This window comes from Pollicipes pollicipes, unplaced genomic scaffold (genome assembly GCF_011947565.3).
Source record: "Pollicipes pollicipes isolate AB1234 unplaced genomic scaffold, Ppol_2.1 Scaffold_7231;HRSCAF=8579_pilon_pilon_pilon, whole genome shotgun sequence".
NCBI classification, from domain to species: Eukaryota; Metazoa; Arthropoda; class Thecostraca; order Pollicipedomorpha; family Pollicipedidae; genus Pollicipes; species Pollicipes pollicipes.
The window spans coordinates 39297148-39317147 of NW_023597034.1; the positions used below are offsets into that span (position 1 = coordinate 39297148).

At 61.1% G+C, this 20000-nt stretch overlaps 2 protein-coding genes across 3 annotated transcripts in view; one reads left to right on the forward strand and one right to left on the reverse strand.

The window, feature by feature from the left end:
- Positions 1-10404, forward strand: part of LOC119110704 (uncharacterized) — a 12952-nt gene extending 2548 nt beyond the window's left edge. Inside the window, exons 1-7 of one of the 2 annotated variants that reach the window (XM_037234607.1) lie at positions 49-163; positions 1713-1870; positions 2131-2253; positions 6326-6539; positions 7128-7281; positions 8736-8859; positions 9466-10404. In XM_037234607.1, the coding sequence (XP_037090502.1) occupies positions 1762-1870; positions 2131-2253; positions 6326-6539; positions 7128-7281; positions 8736-8859; positions 9466-9665 (924 nt within the window). In that variant the 5' untranslated portion in view covers positions 49-163; positions 1713-1761 and the 3' untranslated portion in view covers positions 9666-10404. Of the gene's footprint in view, positions 1-48; positions 164-1712; positions 1871-2130; positions 2254-6325; positions 6540-7127; positions 7282-8735; positions 8860-9465 lie in introns of those variants that run through there. The other variant, XM_037234606.1, reaches the window with a different exon arrangement.
- An 894-nt stretch (positions 10405-11298) lies between these two features.
- Positions 11299-18803, reverse strand: LOC119110103 (tudor domain-containing protein 1). Its single transcript, XM_037233841.1, has 13 exons — positions 18594-18803; positions 18026-18184; positions 17671-17761; positions 17280-17418; positions 16653-16822; positions 16044-16193; positions 15618-15731; positions 14668-15030; positions 14008-14142; positions 13138-13314; positions 12488-13059; positions 12265-12355; positions 11299-11883 (listed from the first exon to the last, which is right to left on the reverse strand). The coding sequence occupies exons 1-13, from the start codon at positions 18680-18682 to the stop codon at positions 11299-11301; spliced, it is 2835 nt and encodes a 944-aa protein (XP_037089736.1). The 5' UTR covers positions 18683-18803.
- Positions 18804-20000: the final 1197 nt, after the last annotated feature.

Below are 20000 nucleotides of genomic sequence, written 5' to 3' on the forward strand. Positions count from 1 at the left end.
CGGTTCCGCGGCAGCTCGGCCCAGCCTGAGCGGCAGTTGGAGCGCGCGCCCCGCCACGGTGGGCTGTACAGGCTGGTGACGCCCGGACGACGTGAGACAGGCGGCAGAGCAGCCTCAGGTGGTGCGCCAGCGACGCTGTCTGGGGACAGACACGGACGGCGAGGTGAGCCTGCTCCTCATGCAGCAGATGGCGTTTCCGGCGGATGGGTCTGTCCGAAAATCGCGTGACTGTAAAATGCGAAATGAAAGATGGATGGTCGTCTTGGGAGATAGCAGTGTTTAAATGCGTGCGTTGTCGCCCGGCCATTCTTTTGTGCAGAACTAGCAAGCCGCTGGGTTTTCTATGTCGGACGCCTCACTACTCCAGCTTGACAATGTCCATGGTAGATATTCATCAAAAGCGCAGGACGCACCAAACACGTTATTTAGTGATAAGGGTCTCCATATTTCAATATCTATATCAATATCAGTCCTGAAACGCACCAGACACTATGTCCTAACCATAAATAAGTTTGTCTTCCTATTTCCTACGAAAAATGCATTCCAAATTGTTTGCGTGGCGGTTTTGGGCTCAGACCAATGTGACCAGACCAGACCAGACCAGACCAAATCAGACCAGACTACCCGATGAGCTTACTTTTTGCGTGTACCGTGAACGAATCACCCAAGTCTTTCTGTTCAGTTCAACGGATAATTTTGCCTCCGCCCTCCCGATAGTAGTGCGGGGTGTCCTTTTTCTTATGTTGTCGGCCATGCCAAAATGAACCATGAAAAGTTACTTACTTCCAAAAAATGGGATTCTCCCACCACGAAACCTCTGGCTGGTGGCATCACAGAAGGGGAGAATCGTTTTATTTTCGACTGTTATTCGAGCACGGCAGCTCAGAAGACGGGAAGTTGGCTTTAATAGCGTTTCGAAAATGTACTGCAGGAGGAATCTATTCATGGCAGGCAAAGAAATTATTCTGGGCAGACTGCTTAAATACCGCCCAATAAGGCTACGTGACTGACAGAACCCCCTCCAGTCTGTACTTGCCAAAGTCAGATTCGGGCTGCTGTGCTACGCTGGTATTTATCTGGCAGCAACGCGGAACTCGCCGGTGGGCGTGGTCTCGCTGCTATCCGTTCCACCAGCCCACCAGCTGGGCAAGGGTGCAACAGAGACAACCCACACCTCACGTGGTTTAGTGCGACGTAAACTATGGGTCGGTGGCCTGGAATAGTTGCAATCATGGAAGCATTTTATCCCTCTTGGCTGGTTTGGCCTCTTCGAACCAATAGATTTATGTCCCGCTCTTTGCACAATCCGTCAGGCTTTCGCTTCGGCTAACATAAGTGCGCACGTTAGGCCAGCTTAATTCAGCACGCTTACCATGGTGGTGATTGGTGTTCGCGGGATGGTGGCTCCTGAGCCTATTTCCACCCCGTTCTGATAGGGCTGGGTCGTTCGAGGTCATCACTGTTCTAATATTTCCTGTTTTGTGTATTGTATTCTTATGCATAGTTGTGCCCTTCATTTTTGGTCATGCAAATTACCTAAATCACTGCGCTCCATTTTTTCGCTCTGCTTTTGCATGAACAAATTATTAGTACACGGATCAACATTTAATCATTCGCTGTTTACGCTGTATTGGCGTCTCTTTCAACAAACGTGAGCAGACGGGTGAGCAGCGGCAAACGCCGTCACGTCATGTCTGACCTCCGAGCTGCAGGACAGACGCGGCGAGCAGATCGGCGAGCAGCAGCAGACGCCGTGTCGTCATGGGGTCCTCTCACCGAGGCACGCTCCAGCTGGCGTTCACAGTCCTCAGCGTGGTCGTCTTCGCTGTGGTGCTGTTCTTCAACTTCGCGGCCGGCTCCACGTCTCTAGGCAAGGCTCTACTGAAGACTGTAGGCGTGTTTTCGTCGAGGACGTTGGCAGTGATTTTGCTGTAGAACCCTTACGACAAGACGAGAGGACGAACGGCCACCAGCCGTTGAAGTGGCGGAGGTGCAATCCAGGCCACTACCAATGCACGACAGTGGGAACCGTCCCATCAAAGTCAAACACGCTTGACTATCCCTCGCGTCACTGTTTTAGTTGCATGTCCCTCCACTCGCCCTGTGTGACTCCATCCCGCACGATGCCAGGCATTTTCAACCAATCAACGGGTAACGTGTCGGACAAGTACCAAGTGTTCCTTACGCCACCTGGCTGGACTTTCATCATATGGGGCGTCATCTACAGCTGGATGGCCGTCGCTCTCATCTACGGTCAGTGGAGCAGGCAAAGACTCGGGGGAGAGGGAGCGATGAAGAGGGGCTGAATGGGGAAGGGGAGAGGTAGGGAAGGGGAGAGACGAGGAAGGGGAGAGATGAAAGAGCGAGAGGGGAGATCAAGGTGGCAAGAGAGGTAAGGTAGTGAAGTGGGGAAGTGAGGGAATTGGAGAGTAGAGAGGGCGGAGATAAAAGCGGAATAGTCGAGCCTTTGTCAGAGCCCGCATATGACTGCAGAACATGTGTGAATGCGTCAGGTGTATTACCCACGTGAATGGGAACACCTTCACGATGCGCTGGTGTGTGGAACCAGCCGTCAACATGGTGCATTATCTGCAGATCAGGTTGATGTACGCTCCATGAGTTTATGCCTGGAGAAACAATGTCACTATTAGATGAGGTTGGAAGCTGTCATGTATTACAAGTATTGACTTGATTGTATCGTATTTGTATAATCATGCAATTGCATGGTCATCCTCTTGATTTACAAAGACTGTGCTGCCCGTTAGCGCGATGTGCAGTTTCTTTCAAGGGGTATGCATATCCTGTAAAATAAAACTGTGTAATTTACTCCGCTGCTCAGCGATCGTTAAATGAAGGCGACTGAGTTCGTACCTAAATTGGTAACAAATTCCTACAAATCTGAAATCGCGTTGCATGCATGCACTAAGCGATATTTTTGCCACTTTGATGTCAACCTTGAGAATCCGGCTAAATCACCTTGGTGTATTATTCAGTTGGTGTGAGTTCTCCAGGATGTATAAAACATATCGCAACATGCAAGAAAAAATTGGTGTCTTTCATTTGGGAGTTATCGCCAAGGTCGATGCAATGGCGATTAATGACTGACCGGAACGTAGAAAAGATGAGAAAATGACGAAAGCTGAGCAGAGTGGATCCCTGTATCAGTTGATTGATTGCCCTCTTCGTGAAGACGGCCTATGACTGAAAGTCTGCTACATTGTCCTTATCTCTACTCTGCTTTCGTCATTGCCGCTTCGTGTTATCTACGTTCAGATGAGGCATTTATCTCCTTCAAATATGGCTAAACGGTCACTATCAACTCGAATGGGCCATTTGGGAGCGTTGTATCAATCCAAGTTTAGGTAGCCACTTGTTCCTCGTGTTATGTAACGATTGATGTCAGTCGTATGCTCACATTAATTAACCTTCCTGGGACTGATAGCTTCGTGGGCACAAAATAGCCGTAATGTCGACGCGCTCTTGAGCACCAAACACATATAATAATGATAGCAGGCCATTATGTTGACTTTGATGCAGCGACTCTTTGAAACGTGAACACGGTGAGCGTGTTCATTTGGAAAATTATGAAATGTGTAGTGCCCGCAGCCCAAGTTCCTTTTCGATGTAAGCCTTAGTAACCAAGTCGTGCTAAATATGAAACTGCTAATGCTCGCAATCAGGCAGTTTCAGTTAACCTTCGCAGTTTCTCATTGGTCTTATTATTTTCATTTTCCATTTCACTTTAATTTCATCGTGGTGATAAAACCAATCAGCCATTTATTTTAATTGAATCCATGCCAGTTACAGAAAACATGCATGCTATCAAATCATGAATTGTTGCCATGCACATTCTATCGTTCATTGGGTGGTAGTGATTCAGTCAAATGCATCCACCATTTCAGTCATCTGCCCCGATGGTGCAGTTGGGTAGAAAGCCTGCCTTTCGACCCACCCGCCCTTGGCGGGTTGGGGTGGAGCCGTTTTTGGCGTTCACTATTTGACCTGGACAGTGTGGCCTGCAGGCGGTGGAAGCGGTGACGTCAGAGAGCGGAAGGGAGGGGCCGAGCAATGCGGCGCGGTAAACTTTCGCTACGAAGTTGTTCCGTTGCCCTGGAATTGCGCGATCGGACGGTAGGGGTCTCAAATAATAAGCTTTGCTTAACGTGAGCTCTGATTGAGCCTAGATTACGTGAGGCCCGAAATCAATCCTTGCAAAGTATTTGGATTACATATTTTAAAAATGACTACATTTATGTGCTATTAGTTCCCGGTCACCGTAGAAATGGCGAAAATGGGGCGTGCGATAGCAGCTCCTTATTCTCAGCAGCGGCGTGTTTGCGACGCGACGAGAGTATATTTGTCCTGATGACTTCCTTTTAGAACGCGAATGTAAATCGATAATGTGAACCCGATTAGTTGAAGCTGTTCGTGCTGAAATTGACATATTTCATATGCCAGTTCGGCGCGCTGATAATTTTCCCCACGATCTGCCAGTGGTGCCGTCCGAAACAACAGATGCATTTTAACGCTCCATTTTGCGATCATGTGTGTAACATTCTTACCATCGGTGATCAGCGATTCTCAGCATCCATATGCTCGCGGTTTTGTCCTGTCGCTTTCCTATTCGAGATCCGTGATGTCGCCTCGGTGCGTGTAACCCTGAACGCTACTCGTTACCTGGCTTTCCCACAGCTCATATTCTCATTTTATGTGCGTGTGGATTGCACAGTATTTACCACACGTTTCACTCACGCGTTCATAAAGGATCTGGCCGTACCTTAACTTGCTTGAGCCTTACATAACCGTGCATGAGCCTTACATAACCGTGCACGAGCCTTACATAATCGTGCATGAGCCTTACATAACCATGCGTGAGCCTTATAGAACCCAGCATGAGCCTTAAACAACAGAGGATGAGCCTCACATAGGGAACATGACCCTTACATAACCGTGCATTAACATCATAAAACCGAGCATGAGCCTTAAATAGCCGAGCATGAGCCCACATAGCCGAGCATGAGCCTTACATTTACGTGCATGAGCCTTACGTAACCGAGCGTCAGCTTTACATAACCGTGCATTAACATCATATAACCGAGCATGAGCCTTAAATAGCCGAGCATGAGCCTTACATGTACGTGCATGAGCCTTACGTAACCGAGCGTCAGCTTTACATAACCGTGCATGATCCTTATATAATTAAACCATCGCAAGGACCACGAGCGCGTCAAAAGGCCTCAAAATTGGCCGCCCTATCTGATAGCAGGCCCGATAGCGTCGCACCAGCCGGCGGGTCCGTGGCTATCGTGTTTGCGAGGCAATACGGCCCGCCCCTGCCAAAAGCGCCGCGGGCGCGATCCCCGTCTGTCTGTGGAAATACGACATGGGCATGTACTGCCGGTCGAACGGCGGCCTGGCACAACTGCTGCAGTGACGTCACGGATGACGCTGCAGTGACGTCACGAATGACGCTGCAGTGGCAACACTGATGTGTCACTGACAGTACTGTAGTGCCGACACTGACGCGTCACGGAAAACACAAAAACAGTTCTTTTGCTCAAAGGGACACTTACCGCAGGGCAAGGTCGGCGGGGTCGGCAAGGTCGGCAGGGTCGCGTTCTTATGAGACGATCACACTGGTAACCAGCCTTTACTCTATGTGTCCCCTCAGTCGTCAACATGCTTTTTGAGAAGGCTGCACCACTTCGTTTTCAGTTTTAGGTAGAGGTACTTCATATCGCTGTGCACAAATGCTGTCCATATAGACATTCGTTTGCAGGTGGCAGGCCAAGCTGTTTTGAATAAAGCCGCTGTTGCGTCTCGTCGGTAGACGAGGGCCGTTTTCGTTGATCATAGCCAGCCGTTTTACTTACGGGCTCTGGAGTGGGTTACAGCTCATTATAAGCTTCGCACGTAATTGCAGCTTCGCGTCGGATTGCGATTTCTATGTAAGCGCGAATGTGATGCAATGCATTGGGCACATGCAAGTGCAAATTGCAGCGGATTGCGTCCCCTGCATCAAAACGACGTTTGAATCGACAAAAAATTGTCCGGGATGCAAATTAAATCGACCCAATTCCGAAGAAATCAGGTTTTGAGGAACAGGTTACGCCAGCCCCGGCGGCTGAGCCCCTTCCCTTCCTTCCTAAGCGTTTTTCGAAAGTGGCAGCTCTGCTCGGGAGTTCCACTGAGCACCACCGCACGGGGCTGCTGTATTGACAGTTGCATGGGGTCCTGTAGAGCCACACGGTACCCCGTGCTGCGGCACGCGTTAGCCTTAAGCCCCGCCGCCCTCCTCACACGCGCCTGCCTCTGTTGTTGGCAGCGCTGAGCCAGCTGTGTAGGCGGACGGCGGCCGGCCCGGTCTACCTCAACCCGGCCACGCTCACCTCGCCCTTCTGGTTCTTCTTCATCGTCAACCAGGCGCTCAACGTCGGCTGGCTCTTCATCTGGGACCGGGAGCTGCTGACGGCGTCCGCCGTGGTCCTCTGCATCGTGATGATCACCAACTGGCTGGTGATGCTCATCCTCCACAGAAGGTATGGACAAAATGGCCCCGCAGTCGGTAGTGGTGAAGATAAGGGGTGCCTGCTCGCGACCGTCGATTCCGCGAGGGGGGGGGGGGAGCGGAGGGTCGGGTGGACGTTTGACTGTGCCCCACATCCCATACAGTTGGGTCTGCGTGACAGAACAGAAATTACGGATACAGGTGCCAGACGGAGCAAGCTCGGTGTTCAGCCGATGTGCGGGCGTGAAGCCGAGTATCTCGAGTCAAAGTTCGTGTGCGGCCGACTGCGACTAAGTCTTTAGTCTATGCTGGAGATATATTAGCATGGACATTTAGTCTATGCTAAAGACATGTTCGGCAGTGTGATTGGGATGTTTCATCATACGATGCATTGTAATTTGGATCCTATTCGGCCTCTTTGTCGGTATTAGTGGCACGTTTTCATTGTGTCCCCCGCTGGTGTCGTGCAACTGTTTCGACCTGCATTCCCTAAAACACACACCTGAATTCATGCGTAACCGCCAGTGCTGTGGCGCTGCGCAACTCCCCCTCCCCCTCCCCGTGGCAACGAGCCCGGTCAGCGGCCGCCTGACGGGCGCCTCTTTTTGCGCTGCTGCAGCCTGTACCTGTGCCGGGTGTCGCCCGAGCCGCCGACGCCGCGCGAGGTGTGGCTGCTGCGCCTCTGCGTGCACAACGGCCTGGCCGTGTACACCACCTGGACCACAGTGGCCGCTCTGATCTCCATCGACGTGGCACTCGTCTACGTGGGCGAGGTACGCGTGCGGTGGGACGACGCGAGCTCGTCGGAAGCCGCTGCCCCTCGGCTGGCAGTCCCGCCTGCTGGAACAGCCGTCTCCCACCGCGAGGGGCGCCTGCCGCATCCGCGTGGCGGCGAGGAACGTGACCTACGCTAATCCGGCTGGCTGGTGACTATGTAATGCACGCGCCTCACAGTGTGCTTTGTTTTGTAGCTGTGAAGGTCGCCTGCGTCACTTTTCGACGGTTGTCCGTCGCTTGAAACGGGATGTGGGCTGGGCAGAGGATTCTTCAGAGAGATGGCACGTGTAAACGTACTTTGTACCTGCAATTGTGCCTCCCTCTGTACCCACGTACATGCATGCATCTACACAGCACACACGACAGTTACGGTCATCGCACGCTTGACATAGGTCGTACTCAATGAAATTGGGGTCAGCCGTCGCCATTATCAGGACCACTCGTCTGCGTCTATTGCGAGCGCTGCTACTCTCGGAGGCTCAGAGGGCCCTCACGCTCTTCCATCGCCATATGGGCGCGCGCTGGCGAGGTGCGATACCGCAGGTGTGTTTGTCCAGCGACGGACCGGGCCGCGGAGGGCGTCAGGGTCGACCCAAGGTCGGCCGCCGGGGTCGGCCGTGCACACGCTAGTGACGTCACTGGCGGCGGGATCAAACGCGCCGCGGCGGCGGTGGGCGACGCTTGCTCTCGTCCCGGCGCAACGCGGCCGAAGCTGACGTCCGGGAGACAAGACGACGGGGTGCGGTAGATGAGTTCTCACACTAGCCTCATGACACGAAATGAAAGGGATAGAGGTGGCGACAGACGGCGAAGTCCCGCGCCTGACCGAGGGTGGAGCAGTGCTCTCCCTCCGGCCCATCGCGTGCGGGACTTCAGGGATCGTGGCATCATGCTTAAACAGAAGCAGTAAGCGTGCGGCTTCCGTTCGCTTTCCTGGCGAGAGTTGCTGGGCGCTGGCGCGCTCTTGACATCAGCTGAGGACAGAGCCAGCGCGTGGGTGTATGCGCCCTCTCGCCGTTCTTGTTGCTGGGAGTCTTACATTCTTTCTCTCGTCGCAGCAGCGGAGAACTACTGCGGTCTTTCGTCGGATTTCAATGCGATGTGGTTTGCTGGGAGTCATCCTTGATGTCGGCGATTGCGGCAGGATGCACAGAGCATTAGGGTTTCGGTGCGTGTGTCCCACTTCTTACCGCTCTCATCAACACCGCAGTTCAGAAAAGATCTATGAAAGAGATCTATGCAGAAAAGATCTGCGAGAAAAAGTCTCTGCAGACTAGATGAGCTCCAGCCTAACTCGATCCAGCCTAGACTGACAGTGTTGGTCGGTTTTCCGTGCTACACACCAGCCAGTGCTGCCGCTTCGCCGCCACACCGTCCGCCGACGGCTGCGCAGTGACGGCCGGGGCGCTCGTGTACGCTGCGTACATGACTCAGGCGCCGCTGCCCGCAGGCATCTGACGAGCTGGTGACCTCGCTGCTGGCCGGACTGCTGGCCGCCGGCGCGCTGGCCTGGCTGCTGCTGGAGCTGACCGTGCTGGACAAGTACACCCGCTGGACCATCAGCCCCGGCTTCGGTGAGCACTGTGACGAGCAGGCGCGTGGACACGGCCCACAGAGGCCAGCAGCCCATTGTATGTCCGCTGCCGTGGGCGTGGATTGTGAGCGTGCTGCGGGGTGGGCCCAGTGAAGATTGCCTTTACTGGTCTTTGAAGGAACAGTTAAAGTTGGGCCTTGGGCTGCATTTTGCCTCCATGGGGAGCGACCTGGGAGGAGACGCGTCCTCCATACGCGACAAAAATACTCAAACGGCTATCACGCTGACGCTGTTTCGGAGAAGCCGGATGTGACGACAGTCCGCGCTCGCCCCCGTATCGGAAGCGATCGTGAAATGCGCAAATAGCCGATATGCTTGGTGCGTACGGCGTCCTTTACACTGAGTCACCACCATCCCATGGCAGCATACGCCGAACGTGTCCGCCGATACTCTGACATTCTTGGGGAGGAATGATCGCGTCCTTTTTTTTCAAGCAGCGCCATGGGACCACTGTCAGCCTGTCCACCTATGAGCACAATGCTCCACTGCTCCCCTCCCCCCCCCCCCCCTCCACTGACCCGCCACTCCCGCCTGTCGCGCGCCGCTGGCCGCGCGTCTGGAGTCGACTGACCGCCCTGCGCCGCAGCGCTGCTCTGGGCGCTGACTGGCGTGTTTCAGAACAACTACTGGCGAGCCCCAGGCAGCACGCCGGCAATGGTGGCCACGGCGCTGGGCGTGGCGTGCGTCACGCTGGCCGTGCGGCTGGCCGTGCTGGGCGTGCGCGTGCTGCGCGAGCGTGGCCGGGGCCAGATGACCGTCTCCCTGCACAAGATGTCCTCGCGCTAGTGCAGCCCGACCAGCCGGCCACGGCGCCGGGCTCGTCCCCGTCCGCCACGGCGCCGGTCAGAGGAGCGACGCCGGCTGGGTAGCGCGTGATGTACGTGTTTGTCCTCCGAAGTGTCCCGACCGCGTCTACGGACCCGCCGACCGCGCCGGGGTCAGCCCCCCGCCCATGGAGCGTCCGGTGGCTCAGTCACGCTCCCCCTGACTGGCGAGCGAGGAGCCCGGGCGGCGGATCCAGCCGTGGCGAGAGGGCGCGGAGGGGCGGCCGCAGCGAACCGTCGGGTCGGGGCTTCTCTCCGCGGGGGTCGGCTGGAACGCGCCGTCCCCCGTGCTTCGCTTATGTTCCTCAGACACGGGGAACAGCCCTCGGGCCACAAATCGCCGAATCCGGAGCTACATTGCTGATGTAAAAACGCCTAATTGACACGGCCGCCCCCTGTTAAGTCCCTGGCAAGATGAGGCGGACGCCACATGCCATGCCATCGCCAAAGGATGGGAGCGGCGCCGCATGTCCCCGCCTCCCGACACAGCCGGCAGGGCGTCACGTTGTGTCGCCGGGCGATCCTGTGTCGTCCGGCCGGGCAGGGTTTAGCGTCTCGTTGCTGACAGACTCGCGAGGGTCAGATGAGGCCAGCCCCTGGACATCGTTCGCCAGTGAAACCCGCCTTGTAACCTGTACGATATCTGCGGCGTTGGAGATGGATTTACAGCTTATAAATACAAAACACGAAACACGCATCGTCTGAGTTGGCACTTGAGCCTGCTACCATCTTTTATTCGCGATAATCACATGGCTGTCAAACTGACAGTGACAATTGCCGGTGAGCCCACCGCTGTGCAACCTTAGGCGCATTCTTAAGTCAAGACAGGTTCAGGAAACAGCACGTTCTCTTGGGGACCTTCGGTGTCTCAAGTGCGTATTCTTGGAATCCGCCGAGCGCACGCAACCACAAAGCATGGCAATGCATGAAGCATGGCACGCCCACATTAGCGGGCATTTCACTACAGAAAATACAAATGTTAGACAGGCGAACGCCAGCCAAAGGCCCAGTGACAGCCGCGAAGCATCCCCAGGCCGCTATTTACAGCCGACGAACGTACGCCGTCGAAGGCGGGCGGCAAGAAGCCCGACCGGCCAGGGGCGCAGAGAGCGAGGCTCACGAGTCCGCGCGTCTCCCGCACACAGTGGCCAGCCAGTCAAGCAGCGTGCGTCCCTAGGCGCGCTCTCCGGGTCCAGCCGTCGCCACTAGTTCCTGACGTCAGCGTCCGGGCCAGATGTTCCGGCTCGCTCCCCCCCCCCCCCCCCCCGCCCTATCCATCCAGGCCTCCCGCTGCACCGCCGTCGCCTAGTCGACCTGATCAGCAGCCGTTGGGACAGGGCGTCCCGGCGCCGTCCGCGGCCACCGCCGTCTTCCGGCCGGCCGCCGCCTCGGCCGGCGGCGCGGCGCTGCTCTGACCGTTGACGGGCGCCGGCACGCCACTGCCGGCCGACGTGCCGTCCCCGCCCTGCTGCCGGCTGGACGCGCCGCTGTCGCTGCCCTCGAGCGGAGCGGGGGCGCCGGACGGCGACGACTTGCGGTCCGGCGACTGCTCGGCCGAGTCCGATCCGGAGCTGCCTCCCGACTCCAGGGCGTCCTCACTGTCGCCTGTCCCCTGTCGACGCGTGCGGCTTCTGGTCGGCGGCGTCCTCCCACTGCTGCGCATCTTGATCGGAGTCATCAGACTTCTCCAGGTCGTCTTCGTCACCACGCCTCTCCAGTTTGTCGTCCAGGGGAGCGCCCTCGGGCTGGCCGGACTCCTCTCCGGCGGAGCTCGTCCGGCCCGAAGTCGCTCCCGACCGTGTTTCATCACTGCCATCAGGCTCCGCCGACTCTTGCGGCTGCTGGTAAGCGGATGCTTTTGATTCTCCAGACTCCTCATCGCCATTTGACGACCCCCGTCCCTCCTGCTTCGAGTCATCATTCGACGTCTCTGACTCCTGGTCTGAGCTGTCTCGGGTCTTTTGCAGCTCCTGATCCACAGGCTCCTCAGACTCCTCGGGTTCATGGTGGTCGTCATCGTCCGACGCTCCCGTCTGCTGATCCGCCTCCTGATAGACCGTCTTCGGTTCGCCGCCGTTCTCGTCCCCGCCCTCCCGTTCGGCGTGCTGCTCGAGCCTGCGCTCCTCCCGCTTGACGGCGGCCTCCTCCCCGGCCGCGACCACAGGCTCCTCCTCCTCCACCTCCAGCGGCACGCCCCGCTCCTGCAGCAGACGCGTCACGGCCTGGCCGTCCAGGCGGAGGTGCGCCACCAGCTGTCCGTCGCCGTCCTCCGCGAGCCGGCCCTCCAGCGTGTGACCCGCCGCCGAAATGATCTCGGCGAAGGCGGCGGAACCCTCCTGATCCCAGTCGGCGTCGGCCGGCCGCGCCGGCAGCCGGCAGCGCAGCGCCACCGCCGGCTGACGTAGCGTCGCCGGCGCCGCTGCCCGCACCGCCGCCGCCGCCACTGTCTGGCCATAGTCGACGTAGCGAACGCGCACGGCGCCGTCGGCGGCCACGGCCTCGACGCGCGCGCGGTGCCAGCCGTCCTCGTCAGCGGCGCAGGCGACGCACAGGTCACCAACGCAGGGAGCGGCGAGCGGCGGCGCGGCCGGCTCGCGGCCCTCGTACAGCTCGCTCAGCAGGTCCATCAGCTCGTCGAGCGCCGACAGCGCGCTGCGCCGCTGCACGAAGAAGCAGCCGGGCGACTCCACGCAGGAGACGAGCAGCTCCAGCGCCTGGCCCAACGGCGGCGCCGGCGCCGGCAGCCGCGGCGCCTGGCGCGGCTGGCACAGCCCGGCCGCCAGCAGGACCTCGGCCGCGTCGCCGACAGCTAGCGTCAGCCGCACCCTGCTGACGGCTCCAGCCGCCAGCAGGTACAGCGTGGCCGGCTCCTCCTGCTGCTCGGTCAGCTCGCGTAGCCGCTGGGCCGCGCCGTCGGCGCACGCCTCCACGTCCAGCTGGCAGGGGCGCGCCTGCGCCGGCAGCGCCGCCAGCGCGGAGTCCAGTTCCCGCAGCTCGGCCGTCGCCACCGCCTCGCCGTTGCCGTAGTCGACGAACAGCACGTCGGCGCGGTCGCCACGGACGGCGAGCAGGCGGGCGCGATAGGGCGCACCGTCCTCCGAGAACGGTGCCGCCACCAGCTGGCCGGGCGCGGCGGCCGGCGGCGGCGCGGCCGATCCAAACTCGGCCGCCAGCCGCTCCATCAGCTCGTCCAGCGGCGCCGTGTCGGCCGGCTGCACGTAAAACTCCAGTGGCGAGGTCACGTGAGAGACGAACACCGCCTGCTCGGCCGCGATGTCCCACACCGGAGCCAGCCCGGCCGACACCGAGGACTGCTCATCACTCGGCTGGGCCTGCTCTCCCGCCGCGGGCGGCGCCTCGGGCGCCGGCTCGGCGGCTGCCGGCGGAGCCGCCGACACCGTCGAGGCCGCAGCCGGCGACGCCGGCTCCTCCACCGGCACCGTGCCGAAGCCGGCGCCGACCATGGCGAACGCCACGTCCTGCTGACCGTCGTACAGGTTGACGAGCGCCGGGTCGCCCGGCCGCACCAGCTCCAGCTTGAGCGTTTTCTCGTCGGCGCCGCCGATGCCCACCAGCGCCGAGAACGCGTCGACGGCAGCGTCGGGCCAGACCTGCGGCGCCAGCGGCAGCGCGCAGCGGAATGCCAGCGGCGGCACGGCGGCCAGCGCCGCTGGGCACGCCCACACCTCGGTCGCAGGCACCGACTCCGTGTTGCCGTAGTCCACGAATAGCACAGAGAGGGCGTCGGCCGCTGCGCTGAGCACGCGCGCCCGGTACAGCGCGCCGTCCTCAGTGTAGCGCGCCACCACCAGGTGTCCGGCGGCGGGTGCGGCGGCCGGCGCCAGCTGCGCCGCCTCCAGGCGCGCCATGAGCGCGTCCAGCGCGGCCGTGTCGTCGCTCAGCTGCGCCCAGAAGTCGGTCGGGCTGAGCGCGAACACCACGGCGCCGTCCAGCAGCCGCGCCGCCTGCAGCCGGGCCAGACCGGCCGGGCCGGCCGTCGGCTCCGGCTCCGGCGCCGGCGGCTCCTGCGCGGCCGGCGGCAGGGCGCGGCCGGCCGCCACCAGCGCCGCGCCCACGTCCGTCTCGCCGTCCATCAGGCGGACAGTCCAGCGCTCGGCGGCCGGCTCAGACAGTCGCTCCAGCGTCAGCTGCTTCTCCAGCGTGCCGGCCAGCTGCTCGAAGGCGGCGGTGTCGGCCGCGCTCCAGCCGCCGTCGGCCGCCGGCCGCTCTGGCAGCCGGCACAGCTGCGCCAGCCGCGCCGGCGCCAGCAGCGGCGGCGTCAGGCGGCGGCATGAAGCGCGCGCCGCCGTCTCGCAGTTGCCGTAGTCGATGAACTGCAGGTGGCAGGTGTCGCCAGCCGCGTCCACCGTTAGCACGCGCGCCCGGTAGAAGGCGCCGTCCTCGGAGAACGGGGCGGCCACCAGGTCACCCGGCTGTACCTGTCGACACATGGGAAAGTCGCAGCTCAGGTCATCGGCATAGGTCAGACACAGATGTCCACAACTCCAGGCAGACAATCAGACGTGATTTCGGCGTCCTGATCAGTGTTAAGTTGATCAGTTGGTGAGACGATCAGTGTTCCGGTCGATTCAGACTGATTTAGGATGATTCACTGAGCTGAAGGCTAGACTGCGAATAATTCGCAAGACGACTGGAAGCAATGTCGCGAAGACATGATCAAGCTCATCAGCTGTCCTGGTCAATCGATTTGGTTAAATGCTACACCGCGATTATTTGCACAGGAACTGGGAGCAATGTCAAGGATCCATCATGGCCCCGATCCGTTATCATGGGGACCGGCCCCAAGTGCACCCTTGAGCCAACAACGAAACTGCGGCCTACATTCTCCTGACCGATCTCTACTGAACCCTGTCAGCCGGCGCGCGGGTCCTGGTGACTCCCGAGGAGCCCCAAGATCTCTGCCACGGCCCCGGCGCCGGGGCGTCTCGCTGCTCGAGACTGACCTCAGCCAGCACGCGCTCGTCGGCCGCCAGCTGACTGTACTCCGCATCCAGCTGCGCCATCACATCGTCCAGCTGCTGGGCGGCCGGGTCCGCCGCGTCCTGCACGTAAAACTCGTGCGGCGAGACGGCGTAGGAGACGGTCACGCGCTCAAACGGCGCCGCCGCCGCCGCCGAAGGCGCGGTAGTCGCCGGGCTCTGCTTGGCCGGCGACGCGGGGCTGGCCTGCTTGGTCGGGCTGGGTGTGCGCGCCGCGGCCGGCGCGTCGGGCCGCGCGCCCAGCTCTAAGTTAATGTTGACGTCGCCATCTAGCAGGGTGACGCTGAGCGAGGAGGGCAGCACCCGGTCCACCAGCGCCGTCAGCTCCTGCCGAGGAATGGGCAGGGGGCGGGATCAGGACAAGCGCACACAGCTGACTTCCAGTCACTGAGGGCCACCTTACTCGGTCAGGAAGGTCGTGGAACCTCCGGTGTTATTAGCAAAAAAACAAAACAAACAAACTTGACGCCATGGCAAGATGAAATCGGCTTGTGGAGACGAAGCATGGGTGAGATCACCAGCTTATTGTTTTCTATGAAGGGCTACGCAACACTCTACCACGCATTCAGCGTTGAAAATAGTAACAGTGAGAACAAACCACTCCATTATAAAAAAGGCACTTAATGCTTGGGCGTTTAATGGCGCTGTAAAAGAGGTGCTCCAGCATAAGCTCTAAGACTACAATTGCCATAAAAAACAAAAACAAAACAGTGCGCTCCAACCATATTCTGAGTAGATCCGATTCGTATTTTAATTCGATACAGCTTCTCTTTCATATCAGAGACATGAGCAAAACTGGTAAGTTTTCAAAGACGCACTGAAAGCACAACAATACACTTCTGCAAAAGTGGTTCAGGGGGATCAAAACCGGTTCGTCGGCCGGATCGAGCGCCGCGCGCGCAATGTCGGCGTACCATCTGGTCGACGCGGGCCGTCAGCTCTTGGGCACAGCGGGCCGGAAGGCCGGTCACGCTGCAGAGGACGGCCTGCGCCGGCAGGTCCACCAGCGGCACCGGACACTCCAGCAGCTGCCCGGCACACAGAGCGAGCACCGGCTACAGACCACCACACACGATCCGTACGGAGGTGACAGACGGGTCAGCCAGGTTTAACCATGTACGGGACGCACGGCTCACGGAGATCACTTTGCTAGACTTTTCAACCTGCGGCGCCTAGGCTGCACGCCAGCGCGAGCAGGCGCTGGGGGTTCCGCCTCATCAGCAGGCCCCTCCAGCCCGGCCACCGCGTCAGCAGCCCGTCCCTGCCCGGCCGCCGCGTCAGCAGCCGTCCCTGCTCGGCCGCCGCGTCAGCAGCCGTCCCTGCTCGGCCGCGGCGCCCACCTGGTCGCTGGGCATGCGCTCCGTGTTGCCGTAGTCGACGAAGTAGACGGTGGCCAGCTGGCCTTCCACACCGGTGATGACGCCGCGGTAGTAGACGTCCTCGAACGGCGCCAGACAGATCTCGCCGGCCGCCACGTCCGGGCACGGGATCTGCCGGCGGCCGGCGGTATGTCACGCGGCTGGTGGCCGCTCACGGAGGGGGGGGGGGGCAGGGGTGCCGGCAAGACAACGGACACAGGCCACCGATCACATGGTGCTAGATGAGGCCTACCGGCTTCACCAAACATCGCGACATTTCGGGCCCAAGCCGGGATGACGCGTCTGACAAACGTCAGGCTCTACCACGCACCAAACCGGGGCACAAGGTCGGCCGAGTCGGGGGAGGGGGGGGGGGGGGGGGCGGATGTCGCGGCCAAAGAAGATAACGTGCGCAGAACAACACACATACCCAGCCGAATCTGCGTCCTGCAGGAACGTCCGCGTTATACCGAGAGTAGCGAGGGCCTTAACCCTGGAACCCGAGCTGCGAAGCTCGACCTTGCACTAGCCGGTACCGCGCCGGAAGTTCGGAAGTCTGTCGTGGATCTGATCGAGCCGGGGACTACGCACCTGGCAGCCGGTAGTGGAGGCCTCGATGTCGGCGGCCATCTGCTCGATCTCGGCCGTGTTCTCGCTCAGCTGCACGAACAGCCGGTCTGTGGCGACCACGTAGGCCACGAACACGGCCACGCGCTCGCCGGCGGCGAAAGGCCGCTCCAGCGCCGGGAACGGCCCGATGTCTGCCGCGCCGGCGAGTGTGAGGCGGCCAGTGTCATGACGTGACATACATCACATGACAGACGGCGCGACACGCGGCGGGCCGGGCGGTGTGGGCGCAACCAAGTACAATGCACATACAAGATGGAATACTGTGAAAGGCAGCTGGAATCGACTGCTTTGATGCCTGGAAAAGCACACAAAAACAGAACAAAACAACACCGCGAGCTGGATCAATGCAAAAGTATACTGTGACACAACTAACACAAAGGCTGCACCAAAATCACACCGAACACCTTAACACGTCGATAGGCAAGAGTAACTTCATTGCTAAATAAATGAATACAAGTATGGACGCCTTAGTTCAAAGCACCATGCCCAGTTGATAGCTCGAAGGAAATGGCTGCCGACAGGCCGCTACCAAGCCGGTCACAGTGTCAGATACAGTCTGGTGTCGCTCGGCTCGGCGCAGCAGCTCACTGGACTGTTGGACGGCGCGGGCGGCGGCCGGTCGCTCGGCCAGCCCGTTGGCCACCAGCTGATCGGAGACGCGCGGGCCGCCGGAAGCCAGCGTCACCTCCACGGACGAGAGCGAGCCCTCGGAGCTGAGGCACGTCACCTGACACACGACACACGAGACCGGGGTCAGCGGGACCACCCACGGACGAGAGCGAGCCCTCGGAGCTGAGGCACGTCACCTGACACACGACACACGAGACCGGGGTCAGCGGGACCACCCACGGACGAGAGCGAGCCCTCGGAGCTGAGGCACGTCACCTGACACACGACACACGAGGGTCTGGAGCACCTCCAGCCTGGCGTCCCCCCCGCGCCATCCTGGGTAACCCACCGCACAATCGGAGGAGCTCACCTGCATTTCGGCCTCGAAGTACTTGGACAGCTCCTTCTCTGGGAGCACCTTCCACTGGCCGCCGACCGGTCGCACGCCTCCAAACTGGCACCTGTAGCGGAGCGGCGCGGTCAGGCACGGTCGGGTCACGTAAGATCGCGGCAACGACGGTGGCCAGACCCCCGCCACGCTTGCCGCGGCGTCGGACAGACGGCCCGCCGGCGACGCGATCGTTGCTGACGTGAAGAGCGAGTCCGAGAGACCCGGCGAGGCAGTTGTGGACGCGTGTCCGTCGACGGGACCGGGGCCGCGCGGTCGTCGCCGGGCCGCGCGGTCCGACCGAAGACCGGCGCCGCCGGCGGCCGCGCGTCATCACCTGAAGGCGCGGCACGGCAGCCGGCAGTGTTCCTCCTTGAGTCGCTTCACCAGCTGGCCGTCCAGCGAGGCCGTGTTGCCGTAGTCGACGAAGTGCACGGTGATGTCGGCGCGCGCGCTCGCCTTCACCACGCCCCGGTACCATGCGCCGTCCGTAAAGCTGGCGGCAGGAGGCGCGCCGCCGCGTCACGTGACGGCGTCACGTCAGAGATCGGTGTCGCGTCTGGACACGGCCACAGGTCGCAGCAGGATCTGACCACGCGAGCGCGTGGTCATTTTGTCAACGTGGGATGCAGTGAACCCGGCAGGGGGGTAACACTGAATAGCGAACACGGTGCAACCACATGACTGCCCAAATGACACCCGCGTCGCGTGAGCCGTGTACAAACGGGTCCTGGAAGCAGCCAGAAGCCTCCATGATGATCCCATTCACACCATATTCCCATCACACATCGGGTAAGTGCATGTCCTAGAGCTAACGCCAACCGCCGGCCAGTTTCCCGATCCTGCATCACCCGTGTGTAGCCCGGTGAGGCTCTCACCCCGGCGCGGCGCGGCATCACGCTCACCGGGCGGCCACGGGTCTGCCGACTGTCGGGCTGGTCTCGACCCCGTCCTGGCGGCGCAGCCCGCCGTAGAAGCTCTGCATCTCGTTCATGAGCCGGCTGAACTCGGCGCCGCCCTCCAGCGGCTGCACGAAGAACTCGTGCAGGCCACAAACCCAGGTGGGCGTGACGCGGAGCGGACCGCCGGCCGGCAGCGGCGCCGGCTCCAGCCGCGCCCCGTGCTCCGGGATGGTGACGGCCGGCCGCGCCTGGGCCGGAGCCGCAGTCGGCCCCGGCCGCGACGGCCGCCCTGCCGCCGGCGTGTCCCAGCCGCCGGCACGCTCCAGTCCCCGCGGACGGCCGCCGCTAGCTCCTGCTCCGCCGCCGCCGGCAGCGCCGCCGGCGCCCCGCCAGTCGGCACCGCCTTTCCGGCTGCCAGCCGCTACTACTGGTGCTGGTGCTGGTGCTGGCGCTGCTGCTGCTGCTGCTGCCCGGCCAGTCGGCGCCACCGCCTCTGTGGCCACCGCCCCCGCCACGGCTGCCGCTGCCGCCGCCGCCACCGCCACCGCCCCGCCCGCCACCGCCACCGCCACCGCCGCCGCCGCCGCCACCGGCGCCGCCAGGCCAGCCGCCGCCACCGCCGCTGCCCGGCCAGCTGCCGCCACCGCCGCCGCCGCCGCCACCGCCACCGCCACCGCCACCGCCACCGCCACCGCCACCGCCACCGCCACCGCCACCGCCGCCGCCGCCACTGCCGCTGCCCGGCCAGCCGCCGTCGCCACTTCTACCTCCATCGCCACCGCCACCTCTACCTCCGTCGCCTCCGCCACCAGCCGCTCTGCCGCCACCACTGCCCGGCCAGTCAGCCGCGGAGTCGTCGCCGCGCCGGTCGTGCGTGTTCCAGCCGACCTCGGCCCGCTCGCGCGGCGGCCGCGAGTACGCCTCGGGCTGGTCCATGCGCATCTTGCCGGCGAACCTGTCGCCGCCGGAGCGCGCATGCGCGGCCGGCGGCGACGTCGGCTGGCCGGCCGGCCGCTCCCTCCAGTTCATGTCCTGCGGCAACCGCACGCGCCACGTCAGCCGCCGCGCGACCAGCACGGACCACAGCGCGGGCACCGGGCGGCGGGCGGTGCTGTAGCCGCGCCCACCTGGCGCGAACGGACTGCGGCTCAAGTCGCCGCTGTGCACGACACGTCTGTGGTTGCGACCGGTGACCTCAACGAATGGCCTGTATGAAATGGCCCATAGAAAAAAACTTCAGCTAAATACGTGCAAAGCTGTGGCATATTCTCCGGATTCTACGTCTTAGTCCAGACTTCAGGTTTGCATTGCAACTCTGCCGTACCGCAGTAGCACATACGGTCACAGGCACTCTTCTACGCCACGCCAGCACCTACGGCCGTGGCGCCACAGCGAGACATTACAAATGGC

Excerpts from the sequence above, each read along its gene's own strand:
- LOC119110103 (XM_037233841.1), bottom strand. The coding sequence starts at position 18,682 with ATGAACGAGATGCAGAGCTTCTACGGCGGGCTGCGCCGCCAGGACGGG. Across the intron at positions 15,031-15,617 it reads CGGCCCGCGTCGACCAGATG|GAGCTGACGGCGCTGGTGGA; the intron begins GTACGCCGACAT and ends ATTCCTCGGCAG. Across the intron at positions 12,356-12,487 it reads GGCGACGCGGCCGAGGTCCT|CGCGCTGTCGGCGCTCGACG; the intron begins GCTGGCGGCCGG and ends GCAGCGGCGCAG.